Below are 24,154 nucleotides of genomic sequence, written 5' to 3'. Positions count from 1 at the left end.
TGATGAGCCTACAATGTTAAATCTGTTTCTTGGAGGGCTGAAATCTCAAACAAAGTTAATGTTAGATGCATCAGCTGGAGGTAATATCAGATGGAAGACACCTGAAGATGCACATGAATTGATTGAAAACATGGCTGCAAATGATAATGAAGTTCAGAGTGAGAGAGCTCAATTTCAACCAAAAGGTGTTCTTCAACTTCAAACTCAAGATGCTTTACTAGCTCAGAACAAGATTATGACTCAGCAATTTGAGACATTAATGAAGAAGTTATCTCAACTACCTAAAGAACTGCAGAATGTTTCTCAATTTCAACATCAGAGGGTTCAGAGTTGTCAATTGTGCGGAGGAAATCATAATAATGGTCAATGTGTAGTGCAAAGCATGTCTCATGAAGAAGTACACTATATGGTAAATCAAGGTCTTCAGACGAATTATGATCAACGTCAAAGTTTTAATCAAGCATGGAGACCTCATCCGAGTATGGGACAAGTTGTTCCTTTCAACAGGCCACCTCCACAGAACTTTCAGCAACAACCTTCTCTGACAGAAAGAACTTTAAAACTGGAAGAAACTCTTCAGCAGTTTATGCAGGTATCAATTTCCAACCATAAAAGTACAGAAGCCTCACTTAGGAATTTGGAGATTCAGGTGGGTCAATTAGCTAAGAAGTTGGAAGAAAAACCAGAGAAGGACTTTGGGGCAAACATTGAAGTAAATCCAAAGGCAGACTGCAATGTTATTACTACAAGATCAGGAAGAATTCTGGAAGAAAGAGGGATTGAGAAAAAAATGAGTGAAGAAAAAGATGAGATGAGTAAACAGGGAGATGAAGAAAAAGAGAGAGAGGGAGAGAAAAAGAAAGAACATGTGTACGAGAAACCTCTTCCATATCCAATGGTTGTCTCTAGAAAGGATAAGGAAAGACAGTTCCAGAGTTTCATTGATATTTTCAAGAAATTGGAAATCAAGATGCCTTTCTCAGAAGCATTGAAACAAATACCTGCTTATTCAAGATTCATGAAAGATTTGCTCACTAAGAAGAAGAAGAAGTATATTGAGGAAGAAACTATAGAAATACAGGGCCAATGCAGTGCTATCATTCAGAAGTTGCTTCCTCCAAAGTTTAAAGATCCAGGTAGTTTTACAATTCCATGCACCATTGGTGAACTGGCTATTGGGAATGCGTTAATTGATCTTGGAGCCAGTATCAATCTTATGCCTCTGTCAATGTTTAAGAAGATTGGAGAATTAGAGTTGAAGCCCACACGCATGACTCTACAATTGGCAGACAGGTCGATCAAATATCCACAGGGAGTAGTAGAAGATGTTCTGGTAAAGGTAGATAAATTCTTATTTCCGGTGGATTTTGTTGTCATGGAAATGAAAGAAGATACAGAAATTCCTCTGATTCTGGGAAGGCCATTCAAGAAGACTGCTCGAGTGTTGATTGATGTTGATGAGGGAAACCTCAAAGTGAGAGTTGAGGATGAAGAAGTAAATTTCAATGTCTTTGAAGCAATGTCTCACCCAAATGATGAAGATACATGCTTTCAAATTGATGAACTCGAGGAAGTCTGCATGATTGCACAGAAGACGAAGCATATATCCTCACCTCTTAATTTGGATGTTTTAAAGGAGATTCCATCTGAGGAAGAAGAGAAAAGAGAACAGAGGTTGCACTTGAAGTTGCTACCTTCACTTCTGAATGATGTCAAACCCTTGGATCAACCATAGAGTGCTTCTTAGTGTCAAGCTAAAGACGTTAAACAAGCGCTTACTGGGAGGCAACCCAGCTTTCTAACTTTATCTATTTATGTTTTCAGTTCTTTTGATTGTGAGGGTTGAATATGTTTGGTTGTGTGGATTGAATTATGTTTCTGCAATGATTTGATTTGTGAATTGTGTGTTTGAAGTTTGAATATGAATTTTGAATTATGTCCATGATAACTGTCATGATTGTGAGATTGTTATTGAAAAATCAGAGTTTTAGAACTTGTGTTACGATTATATATGATTTGTTCTTGAATCTGATTGATTGTGACCCAGAAGTTGAATATCTGAGTGTACTGATAAAGCTTTGAGAGCAAGTGAGAAGTTGTTATTGCTATGAATTTGGTTTTTGCATAATTCTTATTAACACAGATACATTCTGGTTTAGAAATGAGAAAGGCAGTTTTGTTTGATGAAATTAGCTACTTGGCCAAATGACTACCCATATGTGAATATTAATCCTTTGTTATCCTATTTGAGCCTTATATATATTTTTGTGTACCCTCAGCATATTACAGAACAATCTACCTTATCCAACACTCTAGAAGAAGAGAACAAGAAACATAATTGTCAAGATGATAGGTAGAAATTAAGTTTGGGGGAAATCATAATCAGTTGAGTCTTAAACTGATGAAAAAGAAAAGAAAAAAAAATCAAGTTAGAGAAAAATTCAGAAAATGTGTTGTGATGAATGAAGAGGAAGTTGATAAATAAAGTTTCAATGTTGCTATGTTCTTGTTCTCCTCTTCTTTAGTGTTGTTTTGTTTCCTTGTAAAACCATGTTCCTTCTAGCCAAGCCAAGTTATAATCTGAGAAAGTCCTTTTGATTTAAATCAGAATGTGTGAATTGTGTATGAGATGACTTGCAAAAGTTGATGAAGTAGTTTATGACACTCTGAGCGTGAATTAAATTGTAAACACTTGCAGGTTGAGATAAACACAGACTGAGCATTGTGGTTTTCTTCTTTTTCTGGTTGTCTTATCATTTTGGATTCAAGAACTTGTCAATATAGGAGTTATAACATTTGATCTGAATATTTGGAGGTGTAGGTACAATCTTTACTCTTGTGACAGATATTATGTGATGGAATATTAACTGCTTTGTTGGGTTCGTTTTTCTATTGTTTTTGTTTATTTTCATGAGGACAAGAAAATATATAAGTTTGGGGGAGTTTGATAGATGTAAACTTTACTTGTTTTTGTTGCTTAAATTGTTGTGCTTTTGAGTAAATTTTAGTGTTAATTCTCATGAAAAATATATAATTGTTGATATAAGTATAATTTTGACTGTTTAAATGTTTTTGATGCTTTTGTTGTTTATTTTGATGAAAAATAAGGATTGGATACCATCAAAGACTTGGACCACACTCATGGGCGTAGATTTGCCGAGAGTTTCACGCCCGGGCGTGAGAAAAAAGGGCGTCGTACGCGAATTTACCGAGAGGTTCGCGCCCGGGCGCGAGAAAAAAGGGGCGCCGGGCGCGACTTAGAAGGATGCGCGGACGCTCGTCGCCAAGTGAGCGGACGCTCGTCACATAGCGAGCGCACGCTCGTTTCATAGCGAGCGCACGCTCGTTGACAGAGAAGGAACGGCCATCGAACAGAGTGCAGAGGACGCTCGTCCAGCGCAGCAGAGGACGCTCGTCTAGCAAGTGGACGCTCAACGAGAATGCTCGCCCAGCTGGCAGAGGACGCTCGTCCAGGCACTTGTCGACAGCAGAGGACGCTCGTCCAGCGCGCAGAAGAGGGTGCTCGTCCAGAAGAGGACGCTCGTGCAGAAGAGGGCGCTCGTCCAGAAGAGGACGCTCGTCCAGCAGAGGCCGCTCGTCCAGAAGAGGACGCTCGTCCACGCTCGTCTAGAAATGGGACGCTCGTCCAGAAAATTGGACGCTCGTCCAGAAAATGGCCCCGTGACTTAATTATTGGAGCTTCTCTTTTAAAACCAGATGCAGAATTTACGGGAAGCAGATCTGACGGGGAGGAAAACCAGAGGTGACGCTGCAGCTGCTCTCCAAGGGCTCCCATGGTGGAAAATCACCAATTTCCACCATCCAATCCATCATTTCTCTCTTCTATGATGTATATGTGTAGGTAAAACTCCATTTGACTGGGGTTGAGAGTAAATTTCTGAACTTCTATGTAATGTTTCTATTAATGCATGAACTTGTTTGAATTATGTGTTTTATCCTTATTATTCATGCTTTTGATGGGAATCTGAGCTATTTGAACGGTTAAATCATTGGGAAATGTATGAGACCGCGAACCTAGGATAGAACTGCTAAAGGATTTCGAGTCCTAGACATAGGAGGGAATTTTTAGTCATCTGTGACATTGTGTTTAAGGCAAATCTGATAACTGAATTAGCTAAGGGATTAGTAATTTAGTTTGAGTGATTATGAACTGTCATCTGAGGGATCAGGGACTACATGCGCCTAGAATGTCGATCCTTAATTTTGAGGAATTGTGTTAGTAGAAGATTACCGGAGTGATGAACTTGAATTTCAACCCCAGTGAACTTTAATTCATCTGTTTTTACCACTTTAATTTCATCTGTATGAAAATCTTAATTGTGTTGTAAAATTAATCGCTAAATTAGTAAACTTTAATCAATCTGTGAATCAAAACAAATCTCTTGGGAAACGATATTCCGGACTTACCGGTTTATTACTTGTACGATTCGGTACGCTTGCCGAGGTCTCAACAGCCGTGCTTGATGGAAGAGGGGGCTACCAATTTGAAAGTTCACGCCCATGGAGCTCCAGTATGTGCTGAATTTTATTATTAAAGGGAGTGGTGTCACGGCCCCACACAAGAAATCTCACTTTGGGTTGAAGAGATGTCTGCATATTGTTTTACGGTGTTATTCCACTTCACACATTGGTTTTGATTCTTCAATAGAAAAACAAAAAGCACATCATGGCCCACAAATTGAAAGAATGTTCGGTTCTTTATTACTTTCAAGAAGGAAGTCCAGAAAACGATTTTGAGAGGCAGCAGCAAGTTTGGTCACGGCTTGGTCTTGGAGAAAGAGCACCCACCATCTTTGAAGAAAGCAAACGGCCCTCATGAGAAGCACATTACACGTCCAACAACCACACACCTCTCACTGCAAATTAAAGAAGTTTTGGAGTGCACAAGAGAGCCAACACACGGCTCGTTGGAAGCAAGAAGAGGTGCAACAGCTGTCACGGTTGGAGAAGCAACTCATGGAAAATTCACGTCCAGTTGAGATGGAAGAAAAGCTCACGGGCCTATAGAGGAGACAACATCATGGATTTATTTTTTGTGTTGTCCAGCCATATGGAGGCAATTATTTTCTTGGCTTACAAAATGTAGCAGCAACCACATCCAACATCTTCACGCCCACAGCCTTCACAGCAGATCCAGTAACGTGTAGAAGAGAACCAGCAACACCAGCAAAGTCCAGCAAGCAGTAGCTGCCACACCCAAGCTCAAACTGTCACGGCTGGAAGGAGAAGTTGATCATCACCTTCACGCAAGGTGCATCCAGCAGCAACCACCTTGGACAACACACGTTCGAGGCAGAGGAAGCACAGAGAAAAGAAATTAATCAATTGTTTATTTGGTAATGATGAGCAAATGTTTGTCTTCTTTTGGAAATGGTGCACGTAGAAAGTGGAGGGCAGAAAAGTAGAGACAGCAACCGTAGGGGAGAGCACACAGAAGGGAGCATTTTACTTGGAAGAAAATAAAAGAGCCATGTGTAGAAGTGAAGTGGAGCAAGGCAGCAAGCACAATGTCATGGTCAGTTCCACACACACTCACGGCAGCAGCAAGCATGAGAGCAAGGAAGTGGTTGTAGGTATATAACAAAAGGGAGAGAGCCGTGTAGCAGAGGGTTCCAGAGACCAGAGAGTTACGGTCTGGGAGAGGTCCCTCATTCCAATTACAAACCAATCTTTCTCAATCAAACAAGCACATACACTGATGCCACAACAAAATCATACAGATTGAACAAACCAATTTTTAAACCAACAACTTACCTTAACCGAGATAGCCTTGACAGCGACGCCCCACAACGGCCACTCCAACGCAGCCCTCAACCAAGTTCCTTCAACCATATACTAAGAAGTTAATGAAAAGTAGATGAAGGTAGCAACACTGTCTAGGCTTTACCAAAATGAACATGACAGTGTGAATGAAGTTCTGTGGAACTTACCTCCGACAAAGTCCCTCAACCTCCACACCACCAGCCCTCAACGAAAGAACCAACCTAGGACGAACCCTAGCCCCGGACTCCCCAAAACCACCACGCACCGTGAACCAACACCGATGCAAGAGGGCGGGGAGTGACGCCGGTGCAAGAGGCATGGTGCAGGGGGCACAAACAAGGAGCGGCTCCTGGCAGCTTCGGGTGGAAGGGGTACATGGATGAATCGAACATACACCGGAATGAGAGGGATTTGGAGACTGTGTAGGTATGGGACTATACAGTTGAAGGATAACTTAAAGGAATTGATTTGACTACTCATATCACCAAAATGCATTTGTTTTTCGGTAGCCTGACTCATAAGAACTCCATGGTTAAGCGTGCTTAGCCTGGAGCAATTCTGGGATGGGTGACCTTCTGGGAAGTTTTTCCAGAAAGTGTGCGAGTGAGGACAAAGCACACTGGAAAGCGTGCTTAGCCTGGAGCAATTCTGGGATGGGTGACCTTCTGGGAAGTTTTTCCAGAAAGTGTGCGAGTGAGGACAAAGCACACTGGAAAGCCTGGTGGTGATCTGTGGGGGCAGTCGATGGTCCCTGTGAGTTGCCGGGGCGTTACAAATGGTATCAGAGCCTAGCCTCTCCCAGTACGGTGTGGTTCGAGGACGAACCAGACGGAAGGATACGCACAAAATGACGAGGCTGATGAAAATGAATTTGGGGCACGAGGAACCTAATTTCTGACTTAAGTTAGTGAGGTCCTTACCGACGGCTTATAAGCCTTCGGTAATTACCTCTATACCAACGGCTTCAAGGCCTTCGGTAAAATGCCGTCTGTAAATCCAAATTTTCCAGTAGTGAAGGCTCAAAAGGAAAGATGAAGACGGTGGAGGATGATGAAGACTCTCAATCTCTAACATTTCCAATTAAATTTTGTACCATGTCATAAACTGTTCACCTAAAAAAAAATTTCACGTAATATAACACTGCTAGATCAGCATTTTAAGTGTGCATCACGTCATCACAATTTAACGTCGTCTGTCATCATTTAACGGAAAAAGCAAAATTGACTCAATTTTTCAAAAATTTGAACCCAATTAAGACCATTACAAACTAGAGGACTCACTTGAGATTATCCTACAAACAAGAGGACGATCGATTAAACCAAAAATTTATCCAATAGATATTATAAAAAAGACAATCTTAGTTAATGCTAATTGAAAGTTTATGTATATAAAAAAGTCTAACAAAATTGTTGACAAAAAACCTAACATCGGTTTCGATGATAAAAAATAGTAATTGTATGCATAAAAAAATATCCAATAAAAACAATAATAGTTGTTAACTAAAAAACTCTCTAGTTGTGTATGTGGTGATAATTAATTTTATATATTTTGTTTGTTTCAAATGTCACTGTACACTTATGTAGTTGTTTCAGAAAAAAATTATAGATTTTGTCACCATAAAGAATAATATGACTGTCTTAATCAAATTCTTGTAATACCCGTCATTTAATATATTGTATATAAAGTGATATTTTTAAACATTATGACAGTCTTAACAAATTTTTTTAATACCAATCATTTAATATATTGTACAAAGTGATATTTTTAAAAATTTAAATAATGTTAATTAAAAATTTCATAATTTTATTTATTGGAAAACAATTTCAATGTAATAAGCAATGTAAGTAATTGAAGTTCAATGTTTATTCAAATAAATTAAGATAGCAACATAAAAAATTTAACTAATTTTCTCAAGTAAATTATACCTTATTAATAGAGATGTACCGAATTAACGGTCGCTAAATATTTGGGAACATCCTATAATGTAGGCAAGGTTTGTATTTGGTTTTTGAAAGTTGTAAGCTCATTTTTCATATTCACAACCTTATCCTTCATATTTGGTGAAGTTGCACAATACAAAATTTTTTTAAATTATCGAAAAAAAATTATTGATGAAAATAAATTTGTTGATAAATTAAAATTATTCACAGATTTTATTAATAGATTTATTATTAACAAAAAAAAATTGTCTATAAATTTGTTAGTAATACATATTTCATTTATCGATAAATTTATCGATAAATGAAATATGTATTATCGATGGAGTAATTCATGGATAAAAAGAGTAGCAAATTTCTCTGTCATAAAACATTTCTTCATCTTCTCTCCTGTTGCACAACTTACCATTACTAGAACCCAAAGCCTCTAGATACATGAGAGGCAACGCCTCTTAATCTTTTTCTCCTATTCATGCCCAAACCACAAGACCACCGAGTTGCCTTGTTGGTCGAGCTACCTTTTGTTCGCTGAGACACTACACACATTCTCTAGTGTTGTAAGACCCAAGAAAATTATATCTAGAAAATGTGATAATCATGGCATTTATTATTTAAAATAAGAAAAATAATCATTATAGAAGTGAATGGTAGAATAGTTGGTTAAAGCTCCTTATTATGGATTGGTGGTGATATGTTTTATTCTTGTTGTGTGCATAATCTATATTTATTTCATTATTTGTTTTGTGTGCATTTGTAGTGTGTATTAATATTTATAATAATTGTTGTGCATTGTTTGTTAAAGTGTAAATGTTTTGTTGTGTTTATTTAACTCTAATTTTAAGTATTTCTCTTAGGTTTTATCTTAGAAAAACATAAGAAGAAGATATCATTTGTAAGTACATTTTCGAGGATGAAAACGGTTTATGGTGGGGGGTTTGAGATTGTGTAATTTTTAATAATTAAGAAAAGTATATAAATGTGGTTAACTATTTTAAATAAAAAAATAAAATAGTTTGTTATTTTTATTTAAAAGGTTTTTTTAATTTCTAAAAAAAAATAAGATTTGGGAAAGTTTTATTCAATTAGAAAAATCATTATTAGATATTGTTAGACATTTTAAAATATATTCTTGGATATTGTTATATACTAGCTACATATACAAATTAAAAGATATCTTGAGATATTTTTATATATAATTAGATATTATTGTTAGATAATAATAATAAAATAGAATGTATTATTTAGGGACTTATAATAATGAATTAGAATAAAAGTATTAAGATAGAATATATTATCTAGGGATTTATTAAAATTAATTAAGTTGAAGATAATTTTATTTTATTATATTATGAAAATAATGGACTTTTATAAATATTTTAAAAATAAACTCAATTGGGTTAGGTATGCCTTCTGTTATATTTATATATATATATATATATATATATATATATATATATATATATATATATATATATATATATATATATATATATATATATATATATATATATATATCCTATTTTGATCATATCTTTATCTTTTACATTTAGTTAGCTTGTTATTACTCTTTATTATTATTTTGGACTTAACACATGTTTCTTCGATTATAAATAGAGTACCCTGTGTATATTAAAGACAAGGAAAATTACGTCAGAGCGGCTGTAGCGGAATGATTAGCGTGGGATAACAAACCAAGAGGGGCTTTAATACAAACGTGTGCCTTTTAAATTTCTACTCAATTAAACTTACTAAGTAAATAATAATAACAAATAAAGAGAGTAAGTTGAGAAAAATTTGCACAGATGATTTTATCCTGGTTCGGATCTTACCAATCCTATGTCTAGTCGCTACAGTAATTTGCTACAGTATTTTGCTACAGTAATTTTACAAAACACTTTCTTTTTCTAATCTAAGTCCTATACATATTTCTAAGAGTATTACAAAAGCTTTCCATATCAATACAAGTCTTCATAACATCTTGATTCTTGATTTCTTCTTGACTTGATTTGGACATCATCAAAACTTCATCTTCATCATTTTGCTAACAATCTCCCCCTTTTTGATGATGATCAAAAACTTCTTGATTTAAAGCTTTTGGTAATAAGCTTTAAGCATTTTCTCCCCCTTTTTGATCATAATTAAAAAGTTGTGTTGAAGTTCTCCCCTTAAGATAATACTCCCCCTTAATAAAAGCATGTATGCATATGAGCTAAAAATATTTCAAATTTAAAGATTCATTCAAACATGCACACTAGGATATTTAAAGCAAATAGTTTTAGGATAAAGAGCTTATAAAACATTGTTTAGATCTTCATCTTGAGGATTGTCATCATTCTTCGCTTCATTTGTTGTCTTCTACAAATCTTCATCATTTCCTGCATGTAATTCAACTGACTCAAGAGGTTTTGCCTCAAGGTCTACAATTTCATCAAAGACAACATGCACACATAAAATTTTTTTCTATTGAAAACTATATATGCTTTGTATATTAGAAGATATCCAAAAAATAGTTTCATCGGCCTTGAAAAAAATTTTCTTAAATTTTGTTTTAAAGAAATTCTTAAATTTTAAACAATAGGTACCCATCTACTTGTATGGGTCCTTTGGGTTAGATTTAGAAGAAATCATTTTATAACCCAAACATATCTACCACTTGGAACACCATAATGCTTAATTTTACATTTATTTGAAGTATGACCCTTTTTCATACAATAAAAGCATGATACAACATTTGTGTTCCTATAAGTTGTTCCTTTTTCTACCCAAGTTCTACGGGTTCTATGATTATGTTTAATTCTAGGAACATACTTATTTTTAACAACCTTATTTTCATTATTTTTACTACATTCTCCTGAGGTTGTTTGTTCTACTAGTTTTTTAAAATTAACACAAGATGCACATTCATCACTACTAGTATATTTACCTTTTTCATAAAATAAAATTTTATTTTTCAAAATTTTATTTTCTTCAAAAATATTTTTAAAATTTGATTTTAATTCTTTATTTTCATCTGCTATTGATTTTTCAATGTTATCAACTTTCAATTTATGTTTATCACAAAATTTACACTCAGCAGATATATTTGTATCATTTTCTAAATTTGAAATTTTACTATTTAATGTTTGTATTTCTTCTAAGGATTTTTCATATTTCTTTTGTAATTCTGTAAAATCCTTTTTCAATTTCTTATGAGCAAGATCTAGTTTTTCTAATTATATCAATAATTCTCTATAAATTTCATGTAATTCATCTTCATCAATATGATCAGAATCATCAGAATCGCTAGAGGTACTTACTTGGCTTCCAGCGTCGTCGTTCACTACTAAACAGATATATGCTTGCTCATCAGAATCACCCATACTTGATGTTGTGCTTGATGAAGAGCTTGATTTATTCTCTTCCATGATTAAAGTATTCATTTTAGCACACCCGATTTCATCTCCGCCTTCATGAGTTACTCTTAAAGTTTCCCACATTTCTTTAGCGCTTTTGCAAACAGAGACCCTGTAGAACTCATCAACAGTCAATGCTGATGCAATGATATTCCGGGCTTTTACATCATTCTGAGATCTTCTCTTTTCTTCAATGGTCCATTGGTCACGGGGCTTTGGTTTCTGCATATTGTTAGTTGGAACAAAAGGACCAGATGCAACAACATCCCAAATATCTATATCAATAGATTCCATAAAAATTTGCATTCTGACCTTCCAAAATGCATAGTTCTCACTTGTGAATAGTGGGGGTCTATTGATTGATGCACCCTCTGCAAAGGTTTGATGTGATCCTGCCATTTGAATGACTATCAAAGCAAGCTCTGATACCAATTGTCAGAGCAGCTGCAGCGGAATGGTTAGCGTGGAATAACAAACCAAGAGGGTTTTTAATACTAACTTGTGCCTTTTAATTTCTACTCAATTAAACTTACTTAGCAATTAATAAAGACAAATAAAGCAAGAGTAAGGTTGAGAGAAATTTGCATAGATGATTTTATCCTGGTTCGGATCTTAGCAATCCTACGTCCAGTCGTTTATCTCAAACAAGATAAACCTTTTCACTAACACAAAACAATTACAAACTACAATCACAAAGATACAATTTGTAAGAGTTTAGAAACCACCTCTCTTGATACCACAAGAGATGAAACTACACCTCCTTTGAGTCTTCACAAAGGATGAACACCTCCTCCGAATACTTCACGAAGGATGAACACCTCCTCCGAATACTTCACGAAGGATGATTCTCTTCCGAACACCTCCTTAGACACACCAAGGATGAACCGGCTATTTCCTCTGTCACCGTAGCAGCACTTCACCAGCTCCACAGACAAGGGTTTCACAAGCCGAGCAAGAACACACAAGTCTCAAGAATTTCTGAGTATTTTGAGCACAAGGGAAGAGTTTCTGTGTCTCTAGTTGTTTCCCTTGAGAGGAAATGAGAGTCTATTTATAGACTCATCCAAAGGCTCTTCCATTCTTTGAAAATGAGCCATCTGACTGTTTTAATTGATTAAATCAAGTATTAATCGATTAAACTGAGTACAACAGCTAGTTTTTCAAATCTGGAACCCCCAACGGCTAGTGTTAATCGATTATTCTCGGGTTTAATCGATTAACTAATCGATTATTTTAGGCTTTAATCGATTATTCTAGTGCAACGGCTAGTCTTCAACTCTGAAAACCCCCAACGGACTGTTTTAATCGATTAATCTCAGGATTAATCGATTATTCCAGAGGCAATTTGGTTTTTCAGGTTTGCTACAGTGTTTTGCTATAGTAATTTGCTACAATATTGTGCTACAGTATTTTGCTACAGTAATTTTACAAAACACTTTCTTTTTCTAATCTAAGTCCTATACATATTTCTAAGAGTATTACAAAAGCTTTCCATATCAATACAAGTCTTCATAACATCTTGATTCTTGATTTCTTCTTGACTTGATTTGGACATCATCAAAACTTCATCTTCATCATTTTGCTAACATCAAAACTTCATCTTCATCATTTTCTTAAATTTTGTTTTCCATTAAAAAAATTAAAATATTCTTAAATGTTAAACATTAGGTACCCAACTACTTTGTAGGGGTCCTTTGGGTTAGATTGAAAATTTTAAATCATTTTACAACCGAAACATATTTACCACTTGGAACATCATAATGCTTAATTTTACATTTGTTTGAAGTATGACCCTTTTTCATACAATAAAAACATGATATAACATTTATGTTCCTATAAGTTGTTCGTTTTTCTGTCCAAGTTCTACGAGTTCTATTATTATGTTTATTTTTAATTTTAAGAACATACTTATTTTTATCATCCTTTTTACTTTCTATATTATTTTTGCTACATTAATTCACCTAAGGTTGTTTGTTCTAATAGTTTCTTAAAATTGTCACAAGATGCACATTCATCACTATTATTAAATTTACCCTTTTCATAAAATAAATTTTTTTAAATCTTTATTTTCTTCAAAAATATTTTCAAAATTTAATTTTAAATTTTTATTTTCTTCAAGTATATTTTCAAAATTTAATTTTAATTCTTTGAAATCCTTTTTCAATTTCTCATGAGCTTTATCTAATTTTTCAGATTCTACTATTAAAGCAGCATAAGTTTCATGCAATTCATCTTCATTATATTGACAATAATTATCAAAATCGCTAGATGTACTTACTTGGCTTCCAGCAGTGTCATCATTCGCCATTAAACAGATGTTTGCTTCTTTATCCGAATCGCTCAAATCAGAAATTGTTTCATTGTCATCATCCCATGCGATGTAGGCTTTCTTTTTCTTGAAGATTTTCTTTTCTTTCATTTCTTCACCCATCTTTTGATTTGGGTAGTCAGCTTTTAAGTACCCACTTTCTTCGCAACCATAGCATCTATAATTTGAGGAAGATCCTTGATTTTCTCTCTGTTCATATTTGAATCTTCCTTTGTCTTTTAATTTCATGAACATGTTGAGCATTTTTATTATGAGTCTCAAATTTTCTTCATCTTCTGAGTCTTCATCTTCTATTTTGCTCTTGCTCTTTTCTACCTCGGATTTGAAGGCTATAGTCTTTTTCTTAGTTTTTTCTTCTTCTTCATCTAGTCTTCTGAGGTCAAGTTCATGCTCTCTCAACTTTCCAAATAAAGCCTCCATAGTCATTGTGTTGAGATTTTGTGACTCAGAAATTGCAGTCACTTTCGATTGCCACGACATGTCTAAAGATTTCAAAATTTTTACGTTAAGCTCATCATTTTCGAAAGACTTACCTAGTCCAATGAGATCGTTTACGATGTTGGTGAAGCGTTTCTAAACGTCTGATATTGTTTCTTCTTGCTTCAGGTTGAACATTTCGTATTCCTGGATTAAGGCGTTCTTTCTCGCTTTCTTTACATCATATGTACCTTTGTGGGTTACTCTCAGCACTTCCCAAATTTCTTATGCAGTCTTACAAACAGAAATCCTATAAAACTCGTCAACAGTTAATTAAAGCAGATGAAATGATATTACGAGCTTTTACATCGTTTTGGAATCTTTTCTTATCATTAGTAGTCCACTGAACACGGGGCTTTGGTTCCTGCATATTGTTAGTAGGAACAAAAGGGCCAAATGCAATAGCTTCCCAAATATCAACATCAATAAACTTAATAAATATTTGCATTCTAACCTTTAAAAATCCATAATTTTCACTTGTGAATAGGGGTGGTCTATTGATGGAAGCACCCTATGCAAAAGTTTGATATGATCCTACCATTTGAATAACTATCAAATCAAGCTCTGATGTCAATTGTCAGAGCGGCTGTAACGGAATGGTTAGCGTGGGATAACAAACCAAGAGGGGTTTTAATACAAATGTGTTCCTTTTAAATTTATACTCAATTAAACTTACTAATCAAATAATAATAACAAAAAAAGAGAGTAAGGTTGAGAGAAATTTGCATAGATGATTTTATCCTAGTTCGGATCTTACCAATCCTATGTCCAGTCGCTTATATCAAATCAAGATAAACAGTTCACTACTCACAAAACAATTACAAATTACAATCACAAAGAAACAATTTGTAAAAGTTTAGAAAACACCTTTCTTGAAGCCAAAAGAGATGAGACACACTTCCCTTAAACACACCAAGGGACGAACACCTCCTCCGAATACTTCACGAAGGATGACTTCCTCTTCCAAAAACCTCCTCAAACGCACCAAGGATGAACCGGTTATTCCTCTGTCATCGTAGCAACACTTCACCAGCTCCACAGACGAGAATTTCTTAAGCCGAACAAGAACACACAATTCTTAATGATTTTTGAGTTTTAGACCACAAGGAAAGAGTTGTTGTTGAAAGAAAATGAGAGTCTATTTATAGACTCAAACAAAATTTCTTCCGTTCTTCGTTTCCAGCCATTTAATGTTTTTAATTGATTAATATACTTGTTAATCGATTAAAATGAGTACAACGACTTGTTTTAACGGCTAGAAAACTCTAACGGTCACCTTTAATCGATTAATCCATATATTAATCGATTAAAGCAATTTTTAATCGATTATTATAGAGGCAGTTTGAGTTTTTATCTCCTATCCGGATTAATCGATTAACACTAGGTTTAATCGATTAATACAGTGTGTTTTTGACTCTGAACATCAAATTTGAAATGTGAAAGTACATGGAATCAAAACCACTAAGAACCTAAGTCCTAAACATTAAATAACAATTATTACAAAAGTTTTCTATAACAATACAAGTCTTCAAAGGATCTTCTTGAAATTTGATATCTCTTGACTTGATTTGGACATCATCAAAACTTCATCTTCATCATTTTGCCAGCAAATTAATCTCATACGTAGTTGTTATATCAGACACTTTCTACTTATATAAAAACTCTGGCCAGTAGGAAAAAAAGAAATAGAAACTTTGAGGTTGACAGTGAAAGCTTGATCGAGTGAAGGTTTGTGAGAGTTGAGGGGTGTTTTTGAAGGGCATTGTTTATTATAGGAAAAACTCGTAATGGGAAACCCATGTAAGAGGAGCTTACCGTCTTCATTTTTGTTTTCTTGTTTTCTTTTGTTGCCTTGTTGCATGTATGTATAGATGATGAATTGAGTTAAATTGTTGTTTGTTATGATTGTCGAGCTATGTGTGTTTGTCCAAGTTGTTTGTGATGATTATTGAGTCGTAAGTATTATTGGTCATGTTTTTTTGTTTCGTTGTCGAGATGTGTGGTTGGTTGTGTGATGTTTGAACATGATTGTATTGTGTTATGTTGGTTGTATATGTGTGAGGTTAAGACAAGTTATTATGGGATCATTTCGTCGTACCTAGTAAATTCAGCAATGACTCTTTTGGTCGTGCAACGCAGAAAAGTGGTCCTCTTTGGTTGTGTGATATGGGAAGAGGATGAGTTTGAGCGCCAGTTCTAATGAACGGGTGGTATGGTAGGGTACATGGATAAACCATGAGTATTTATAGTAACGTGTTTTTGTGTGATGTGAATGTAGTTGACTTTATGGATTGGAGATGGATAGTTGAATAGTATAGATGGGTGTGGTTATTGTGGATAGTTGAATAGTGTTTCACTTGTGATGATTGTTTTTATACCAGAGCAGATTATAATGTAGATAATTTAAATGTCGAATAATGCGACAAGTTGATTGCAAGAGTTAGCAAACTTTGGCTTTTTATTTTTAATAAATGATTTTATTTAGATTTCTAATTTATTTTTGACTAATTGTAAAGACTTATTAAATTTGGATTTCCACGATAATATTATATTTTAAAAAAATTAAATTTTTACTCGTAATTGTGGCATCTCAAGTCGGGATGTTATAACTGTTACATCAACATGGTTCGTGTTGCATCTTCTTCTCCATCAAGCTTTGCTTTTCCATCAGAGATGACTACGAGAAAGAGGAGGAGAGTAAGTGTGCTTACCTTGTGGTAGCTCTCTAACCCTTGTCATATTTTCTCCGTGTTTCTCCTAATTGCACTTTCCAATATTCTTATTATCAAATTTCACTTCTTTTGCCACACCCGTTCCCACTCATTGCTTTTCAAAAAACATTGTCGATTCCTCGTCTAGGATCTTTTTCTACCTTACACCTTTTCTCTTTTCATGGAGACAGTTCTCGATGAATGTGGGGTTCAATTGTCACCTAATTAGGTTGTGGTAAAGGTTTAAACATGTTAGGAAGTGGACCTTTTAATTTTTCTTTGGAGCGAGGAAGAGACTTGGGTTTGTTCTAGAACTTTTAACTTCATGATGAATATTGTTAGGAGGACTAGACACTTTGACACAACAATGACCGAGCAAAAGACTGATTGAGTTGCTAACTGGTCGAGTTGAAGAAAAGGAGAGAGCTTTCGTTGTTGGTGGGGGAAGCGCGAGACAGGTGGAGGAAAGGAGACAACTTTCGTGAAGAAGCGTCGAGAAGAAAAATATCGAGAGGTGGCAAAATGGACTGAGGTTTCGCCGGTGAACATTGAGAGGGGAGGAAGCGCGAGAAAGGTTTCGAGCAGAGATTTTCAAAAAATGAATTAGGAGAAAGCGTAAAATCTAACGTAGCCCCAATTTTTCCCTCCACTGTAAATTGTTTTGGTTTTAAAATTTAATTTAAATACACCTATACCATGGTAACCCATAACATTCTCAAATTGTTGTTAAAATTTAGTTGTAAAAGTATTGTTTTCATTATATGAAAAGAGTACAAAAAGAGTACCAACAAAGTTTACGTGTTTAAATAAACCCACCAATAAAAGAGTGAGACATAATTTATTATTAAAAAATTTAAAAAAAAATTATTAATGGTGCTTTATATAAACTACCGCTACTACGACAACAACAAGCCCCACAAGTACATACAATTATCTATATTATATCAATCCATCAAGAAAGAAATATTTTTTAATAAAAAGTCAGAGAAAATAAATCTTGAATTATCATTCATATAATTATTGGATTCCAAAATACTAAAAGAAAACATCTCTCTGGGAGAGACGAAGGACTGGAATCATTAATTTCATCGAATCTCTACTCACATATACTATTTTCATACATATACTATTCACATATTTATGATCATGTTTTAATTTTCTATATTATGCAATTATCAAAATCTCTTAAATTTTTAAAAGAAAAAAATTAAATTATATTAACATTATCAAATATAACATTATGTGATATTCTTGTTAGTTGACATTGTACATAAATCATTGAAAACTTTGCTTAACTTTTACCATTAATCATAATTATATATTATATTGATTATGTGAATCAAATTGTTTTAAGGAATAAATAATAAAAAAATAATTTAAATTATTATATTTTAAAAAGTATAATCTTTGATTTTGAATATAACTTAATCATATTCTATATAATTGTAATTGACAAAGGATTATCTTTACAAAAATTATAATTAAAAGGGATAATTCAAAACACAATTGGAAAAAAAAAACTTTGTTTCATATTGCAGCAAAATCTTTTGGATATTTTAATCCCTTTTCTGTTTTCTGTTTGTGTTTGTTTAGGGAAAAGAAATGAAAAGGACCATAGGGCTCGATCTTTCTTCAAGCAATGTTCTTGGTTGAGAAAACGTCAACAACTCAACCTAATGGTTTCTCGTTTAATTGGTCTCCGTATTATGTCAAACTAAACATTGAAATAATCCATATCCATATCAAGTAGTGTTGGTAAAGTGCAAATGCAGCGAAAAACATTCTCTAACTAACAATTTCAAATTAATTAATTAGTGAAGATATCATTCCACTCTTCAAAACTAATTACAAACATTTCATATAATATATTTGATATATATTTTACATGTGTTTCCCATATGTAAAAAAGAAATAACCAGCCTATAAACATGTATATTTAATGATCAGGTATAACCTCATTAACCATAGGTACGTTATTTAAATTATTTACATAACAAAACACCTCCCTGTATAGAATACAGGACTTTTGATCTTTTTATATGAAAAATCTTTATTGCTCTAAGTGGGTGATATAAATTAGGGTTTTTCCCATGAAAATATGAATTTCAACAACATGAAAAAGCTTCTAAATGAATCATGATCCACCTACTACTTCTCACAGTTAAGCACCACATGATAAAGCTAGATATCTTCTAGCTCACCAACATATGAGATGAGAAGAAAGATCAAAGTGAATGTAAATGGCAAAGGCACATCAGATAACAGTAGGAAGCACTTGGGGAATCAGAAACATTTTTCAATCCCTTGTAGCCATCTTAGTCACTACTCTTGTTGTCACTGCCATTTATCTAACACAAGAAGGAGATCAATGGTCTGATGAAAGAACCAAGTTACATTCATTATCAAAATGTGACTTGTTTTCTGGGAAGTGGGTTTTTGATAATGAATCATATCCACTCTACAAGGAGCAACAGTGCACGTTCATGTCTGATCAATTGGCTTGTGAGAAGTTTGGAAGGAAGGACCTTGGCTACCAGAATTGGAGGTGGAAACCACACCAATGTGACTTACCCAGGTCTTTCTATGACATTTTTTAAATTTTATATTACATAATATTTATAAAAGTAAAGAAAATCTTAGGAGATTATATTCTTAATTTTTTTATATTTTTATAGTGAATGTTGTTATTGTTGACGTTTTTGTTTTTGAAATACATATTAGTTCTTTTATGGCTACTTGTATGCTTGAATATTAAGTTTGAGAATGTGTTTTGAGTTTTGTGAATGTGGCTTGTTCTTTGTTAATAAAGGTTCAATGCTACAGCATTGCTTGAAAGGCTAAGGAACAAGAGGATGGTGTTTGTGGGGGATTCACTAAACAGAGGGCAATGGGTTTCAATGGTTTGCCTTGTGGAATCTTCTGTTCCCCCAACTCTCAAATCCATGCGAACCATTGCAAATGGGTCCCTCAACATCTTCAAGGCAGAAGTAAGTCTTTAAAAGTTATTCCATTTCAATACATATAGATACCTTTCACATGTTTTTCCATTTGCAATCCAGATATTGACACGAAAATCAGACACATCGCAGATATATAGACATTTCCACATATGTAATCTCTAAAATTTGAAATATGTGAACATAGATTTATATTACATTGTCAAACAAGATTTATGCATTTAAAATTATTCATAAAAACAAGGTTAACTATAACAATCTAAACATATTATCTCTTAATACAAAAATAATATAATTCATCTATCTAAAGGATAATATAATTCATTTAAGATATTTCGTAATGTTCTTAATTATTATTATTAAAAAAAGTAAACTTTAAGTCAAATTCAACTTAACATAATCGGTTTAACGTTCACCTCTTAACATGTATCAAAGTCAAGTTAGAACATATTTTAGAGAGATTTGTGTTTGATGAACATATCATTTCATCCACTATTTGGTCGTTATCGGGTCATCTATTAATGTTTAGTCTCGCATACGAAATGTATATACCTCAACATGTGAAAGATGAATTGGAAGTCACACATCGACTAGAACTAAAGACAATTTACAATATATATAACTATAAATCTTATCTTATAAGCTAGTTTTATAAAATTGAGTTAAGTTTAAAATTCATTATTTAACAATTATCTTTGAAAAAAATACACAAATTAACAACTTTAAAATACTTGTCTTGACATGAAAATGATGTTATAAAGTTAAATAAAAACATTTCCAATAATACATATATAATCTAAATATTTCTATCATACGGTATCTATTCTTTATTTTTTTAATCATGTTAAAACTTACACATTAAGTTTATTAATTTTAAAAAATTATTGTATTTATTCTTAAATTATGTTGAAGTCATGTAAGAATTCTTTCGTAGATCCAAGATGAAAAAAAAATGTCTTTTTAAATTGAATATTTTACCGATACACACGGTGAGTATGATAATGTGTCAAATAGATGACATACCATTTATAAGACTTGTCCAAGCTTCATTGTTAAACCACATTGAAGAAAATCAAAAATACTTTCATAATCTTATCATAATTTCAAGTATAGTCTATGTGAGATGATATCAACTAGTTGGTCATTAATTATTTGACATTATATTATGATTTGATGAAGGAGTACAATGCAACGATCGAGTTCTACTGGGCTCCATTATTGGTAGAATCAAACTCAGATGACCCTGTGAACCACAGGGTAGCTGAACGAACCGTAAGAGTGCATGCCATAGAGAAACATGCTAAGTACTGGACTGATGCAGACATTTTGGTCTTCAACACTTTCCTATGGTGGAGAAGGAAAGCAATGAATGTTTTGTAAGTAAAAACTCACCAACCCATCATTGTCTTTTCATCAACTCCAATTTCCAACACTCTCACATGTCACTTGTTCCAGTTCTTTTCACCAATTTCGTTCCATCTGCAACATGTCTTAACCACAACAATTTGCGTATGTTTGACTCACTTTTAAGGCTAAGAAGTTGGTTAAGATGGTAATTAAGTGTCTTAATCTGAATAATGACAGTGTAACCTATGAGCAGGTGGGGTTCATTTGGAGACCCAAATGGGGTGATGAAAAGGGTAGGAATGGTGAGAGTGTATGAAATGGCCTTGAGAACATGGTCGGATTGGTTGGAAGTTCATGTTAATCGCAACAAGACCAACTTGTTCTTTGTTTCTATGTCACCAACTCACCAAAAGTAAGTGTCGCAAACTCCATCTTTATTCACCATCATTATGAATAAGCTTATCACCTACCTCAACGTTATAATCTGTATAATGCACGTTTGTTAGTTAGGCTAGAATGTTTAAAGCATTTTACAAGCAATATTTTTAAGTACAAAACTAATTTGAAGAAAAGTTATTTTGTGTAAGAAAACGCTCAAAACAATGTTTTTTGGTTTCATTATGTTTCCTGTGTACAAATATTTAAAACTGAAAACAACTTTACATATTTTTCGTACAAAAAAGAAAGTTTGGAATATTTGATGAAATTTTAGCTTTGTATACATTTACTTCATTTATTTAACTCCAATTGAATCCTAAACTTAAGTTATTCATTTAGGATATCCTAAAAAAGAAAAAAAACTGATTTAATTGATGAAAATGTGAAAATAAACGAAAAAAAGTAGTGTATACAGTATAGAAAGTTTCAAAAGTGGGTAAGCTAAAACCAGGAATACATAATAGATAAAAGGATAAAATTCACAACTATTCTTACAAAGCTAACAGATTAACCGTAATTTTCACTTAATTATGTTTTTTCCTTATATATTGAGGTTTTAGTCAATGAGTTTCAATTGTTCAAATTAAATATCTAAGTATCACCATGTAAACATTTATTCCTTTATGCATCTTCTTTTGATTTTGTCAATGACATTTCAACTAATGATATTCTATAATATAATCACACTATGATCCAATAAGTGGATTTTTAACATAAAAAAAATGCAGGGCACATGAATGGGGAGGAGCTAAGGGTGAGAATTGTTACGAAGAAAGAGATAAAATTAGAGAAGAAGGGTATTGGGGGAATGCTTCATATCCAAGTATGATGAGAGTGGTGGAAGATGTGATTGAAGATTTGAATGGAAGAGGGTTGAAAGTTGAATTGCTAAACATCACACAGCTCTCAGAGTATAGGAAAGAAGGGCACCCATCAATCTATAGAAAGCAATGGGACCCTCTGACCGAAGAGCAGTTATCAAACCCAAAAACTTATGCTGATTGCATACATTGGTGCCTCCCTGGTGTACCTGATGTCTGGAATGAGCTTCTTTATGCTTATATTCTCCATCCATGACTAACTTTTCCAATTTTCTTTTTGCTTTGTTATTTTTTTCATTCATGTGCTGGGGAGAGTTCAATTGTAAAGAATGCTCTCCTAATCTTTCAAATCTCATGTTAACTTTGATTACTAAAATACAGATATAGTTCTCATTTCATTTTTTATGACTGTAATTTTTTTATATATATTATAAAAATTAATAATAATGATTAAATTAATTATGTTGAACAAGAATAAAGAACATATGTACAAATTTCTCTTTAATGTTTTATAAAAAAAAATAAGTACATTATGTTAGACAAAGATAAAGAACGCATGTACAAACTTCTCTTTAAGTTTATATTTATGTTTTATCAAATTTCAAGTATATTATAATTATCTTTTAAATAATAATTAAAATCATATTATCATATATTGGGAAAGTGTCTCTTAATCCATTGTGTGTCTTGAGTATTGTTTTGTATATTGATCATGTCTTAAATGTTGTTTTATATATTGATAATTTTTTTAATAAATCATATGATAACTTAATCTAATATCGATCTTAGAAAATTACCGAGCTTTGAATAACTCGTCAATTAAACAACGACAACGGGAATGAGACATCATTGTTCTTGAAAACTATTGCATTAAAGGCCCGGTAAATCTTTCTTCTTAACCAAAACAAGCTATTATGGTGGACTATGTGGTTCCTTCTTGTAACATATGGCCATCTTCTTGATGTGCTTTTTATTTTTATTGTGAGGCTAACTATAGTGTCTCACTTTCTAAAATTTGTTTGACATTTGATAAAAATTCTTTTCAATTTGGTGTTTCCACCATGACTGAGAAAAGGCAAGGTGAAAGGATGAATGTAATGTTGTCAGTGAAATATGAATTTCAAAATGACAATGAATGACATGGATAAGCTCTATATATGTATTATGTCACTGATGAATACTGATGAATTCATTACCGTGAAAAAAGAAGGTTATCCAATTATAGCAACTATAGAGATAAAAAAAAAGGTTTAAATGCTTATTTCGTTTCATATTAACACGTGAATTTTTGTTTAGTATCCGATTTTAAAAATGAAGACATTTGGTTTCTATGTTATGAAAAGTATATGAATAAGATTCACAAAGAAAGAACAAGTTCAACAAATCATCAAAGAAAAAGCTAAACAAGAAAGAGAAAAAACTGGATAATAGAAGAGAGAAGAGAAAAAGTACGGTCACATCAGCATGGACTTAACGTCGTTGCTGTCAATTTAACGGACAAGACCTTATTCATACACTTTTCATAACATAGGGACTCAATGTCTTTATTTTTAAAACCGGGTACTAAACAAAAATTCATATCTTAACACGAGGACGAAGTAATCATTTAAGCCTAAAAAAAAAAAAGTAAAACACAACAACCTACACATCTCTCTTCTTTAAGATTCTATAACTAATTGTTGCATCACAAAATCTCACATATGTGAATGCGTCCTCCTAACTCTTTTTAGCTTGTTTTGGAAAACTTATTACAAAAACTATCATATGTTTTGGAAATCTTTTCCAAAAAGCTCACTCCATAATACATTTCATGGGTTTTAGAAAATTTGTTTCGGAATGCATTTCAAAAAGCTTGTTCCAAAAATTGAAGAAAGCTTGTTTCAAAAGAATTTTATAACAGATAGTCCGAAAGTCATTTTTACAACTGGTGAAACATTGTTTCGAAAAATCATGTGGGTTTA

The 24,154-nt window shown here is 33.3% G+C and overlaps 1 protein-coding gene across 1 annotated transcript; it reads left to right on the top strand.

The window, feature by feature from the left end:
- Window positions 1-18,826: 18,826 nt before the first annotated feature.
- Window positions 18,827-22,591, top strand: LOC108320148 (protein trichome birefringence-like 34). The gene is made up of 5 exons (XM_052868265.1): window positions 18,827-19,205; window positions 19,440-19,617; window positions 20,767-20,963; window positions 21,188-21,346; window positions 22,101-22,591. The coding sequence occupies exons 1-5, from the start codon at window positions 18,871-18,873 to the stop codon at window positions 22,447-22,449; spliced, it is 1,218 nt and encodes a 405-aa protein (XP_052724225.1). The 5' UTR covers window positions 18,827-18,870; the 3' UTR covers window positions 22,450-22,591.
- Window positions 22,592-24,154: the final 1,563 nt, after the last annotated feature.

Source organism: Vigna angularis, chromosome 9 (genome assembly GCF_016808095.1).
Source record: "Vigna angularis cultivar LongXiaoDou No.4 chromosome 9, ASM1680809v1, whole genome shotgun sequence".
NCBI classification, from domain to species: domain Eukaryota; kingdom Viridiplantae; phylum Streptophyta; class Magnoliopsida; order Fabales; family Fabaceae; genus Vigna; species Vigna angularis.
The sequence above is the reverse complement of the archived record's forward strand: the minus strand, read 5'-3'. Positions and strand labels throughout refer to the sequence as shown.

Bases quoted from the DNA above. Each gene is read 5' to 3' on its own strand.
- LOC108320148 (XM_052868265.1), top strand. From the start codon at position 18,871: ATGGCAAAGGCACATCAGATAACAGTAGGAAGCACTTGGGGAATCAGA. The intron at 19,206-19,439 runs GTCTTTCTATGA...TTGTTAATAAAG, and splicing joins CACCAATGTGACTTACCCAG to GTTCAATGCTACAGCATTGC. The intron at 21,347-22,100 runs GTAAGTGTCGCA...AAAAAAATGCAG, and splicing joins ATGTCACCAACTCACCAAAA to GGCACATGAATGGGGAGGAG.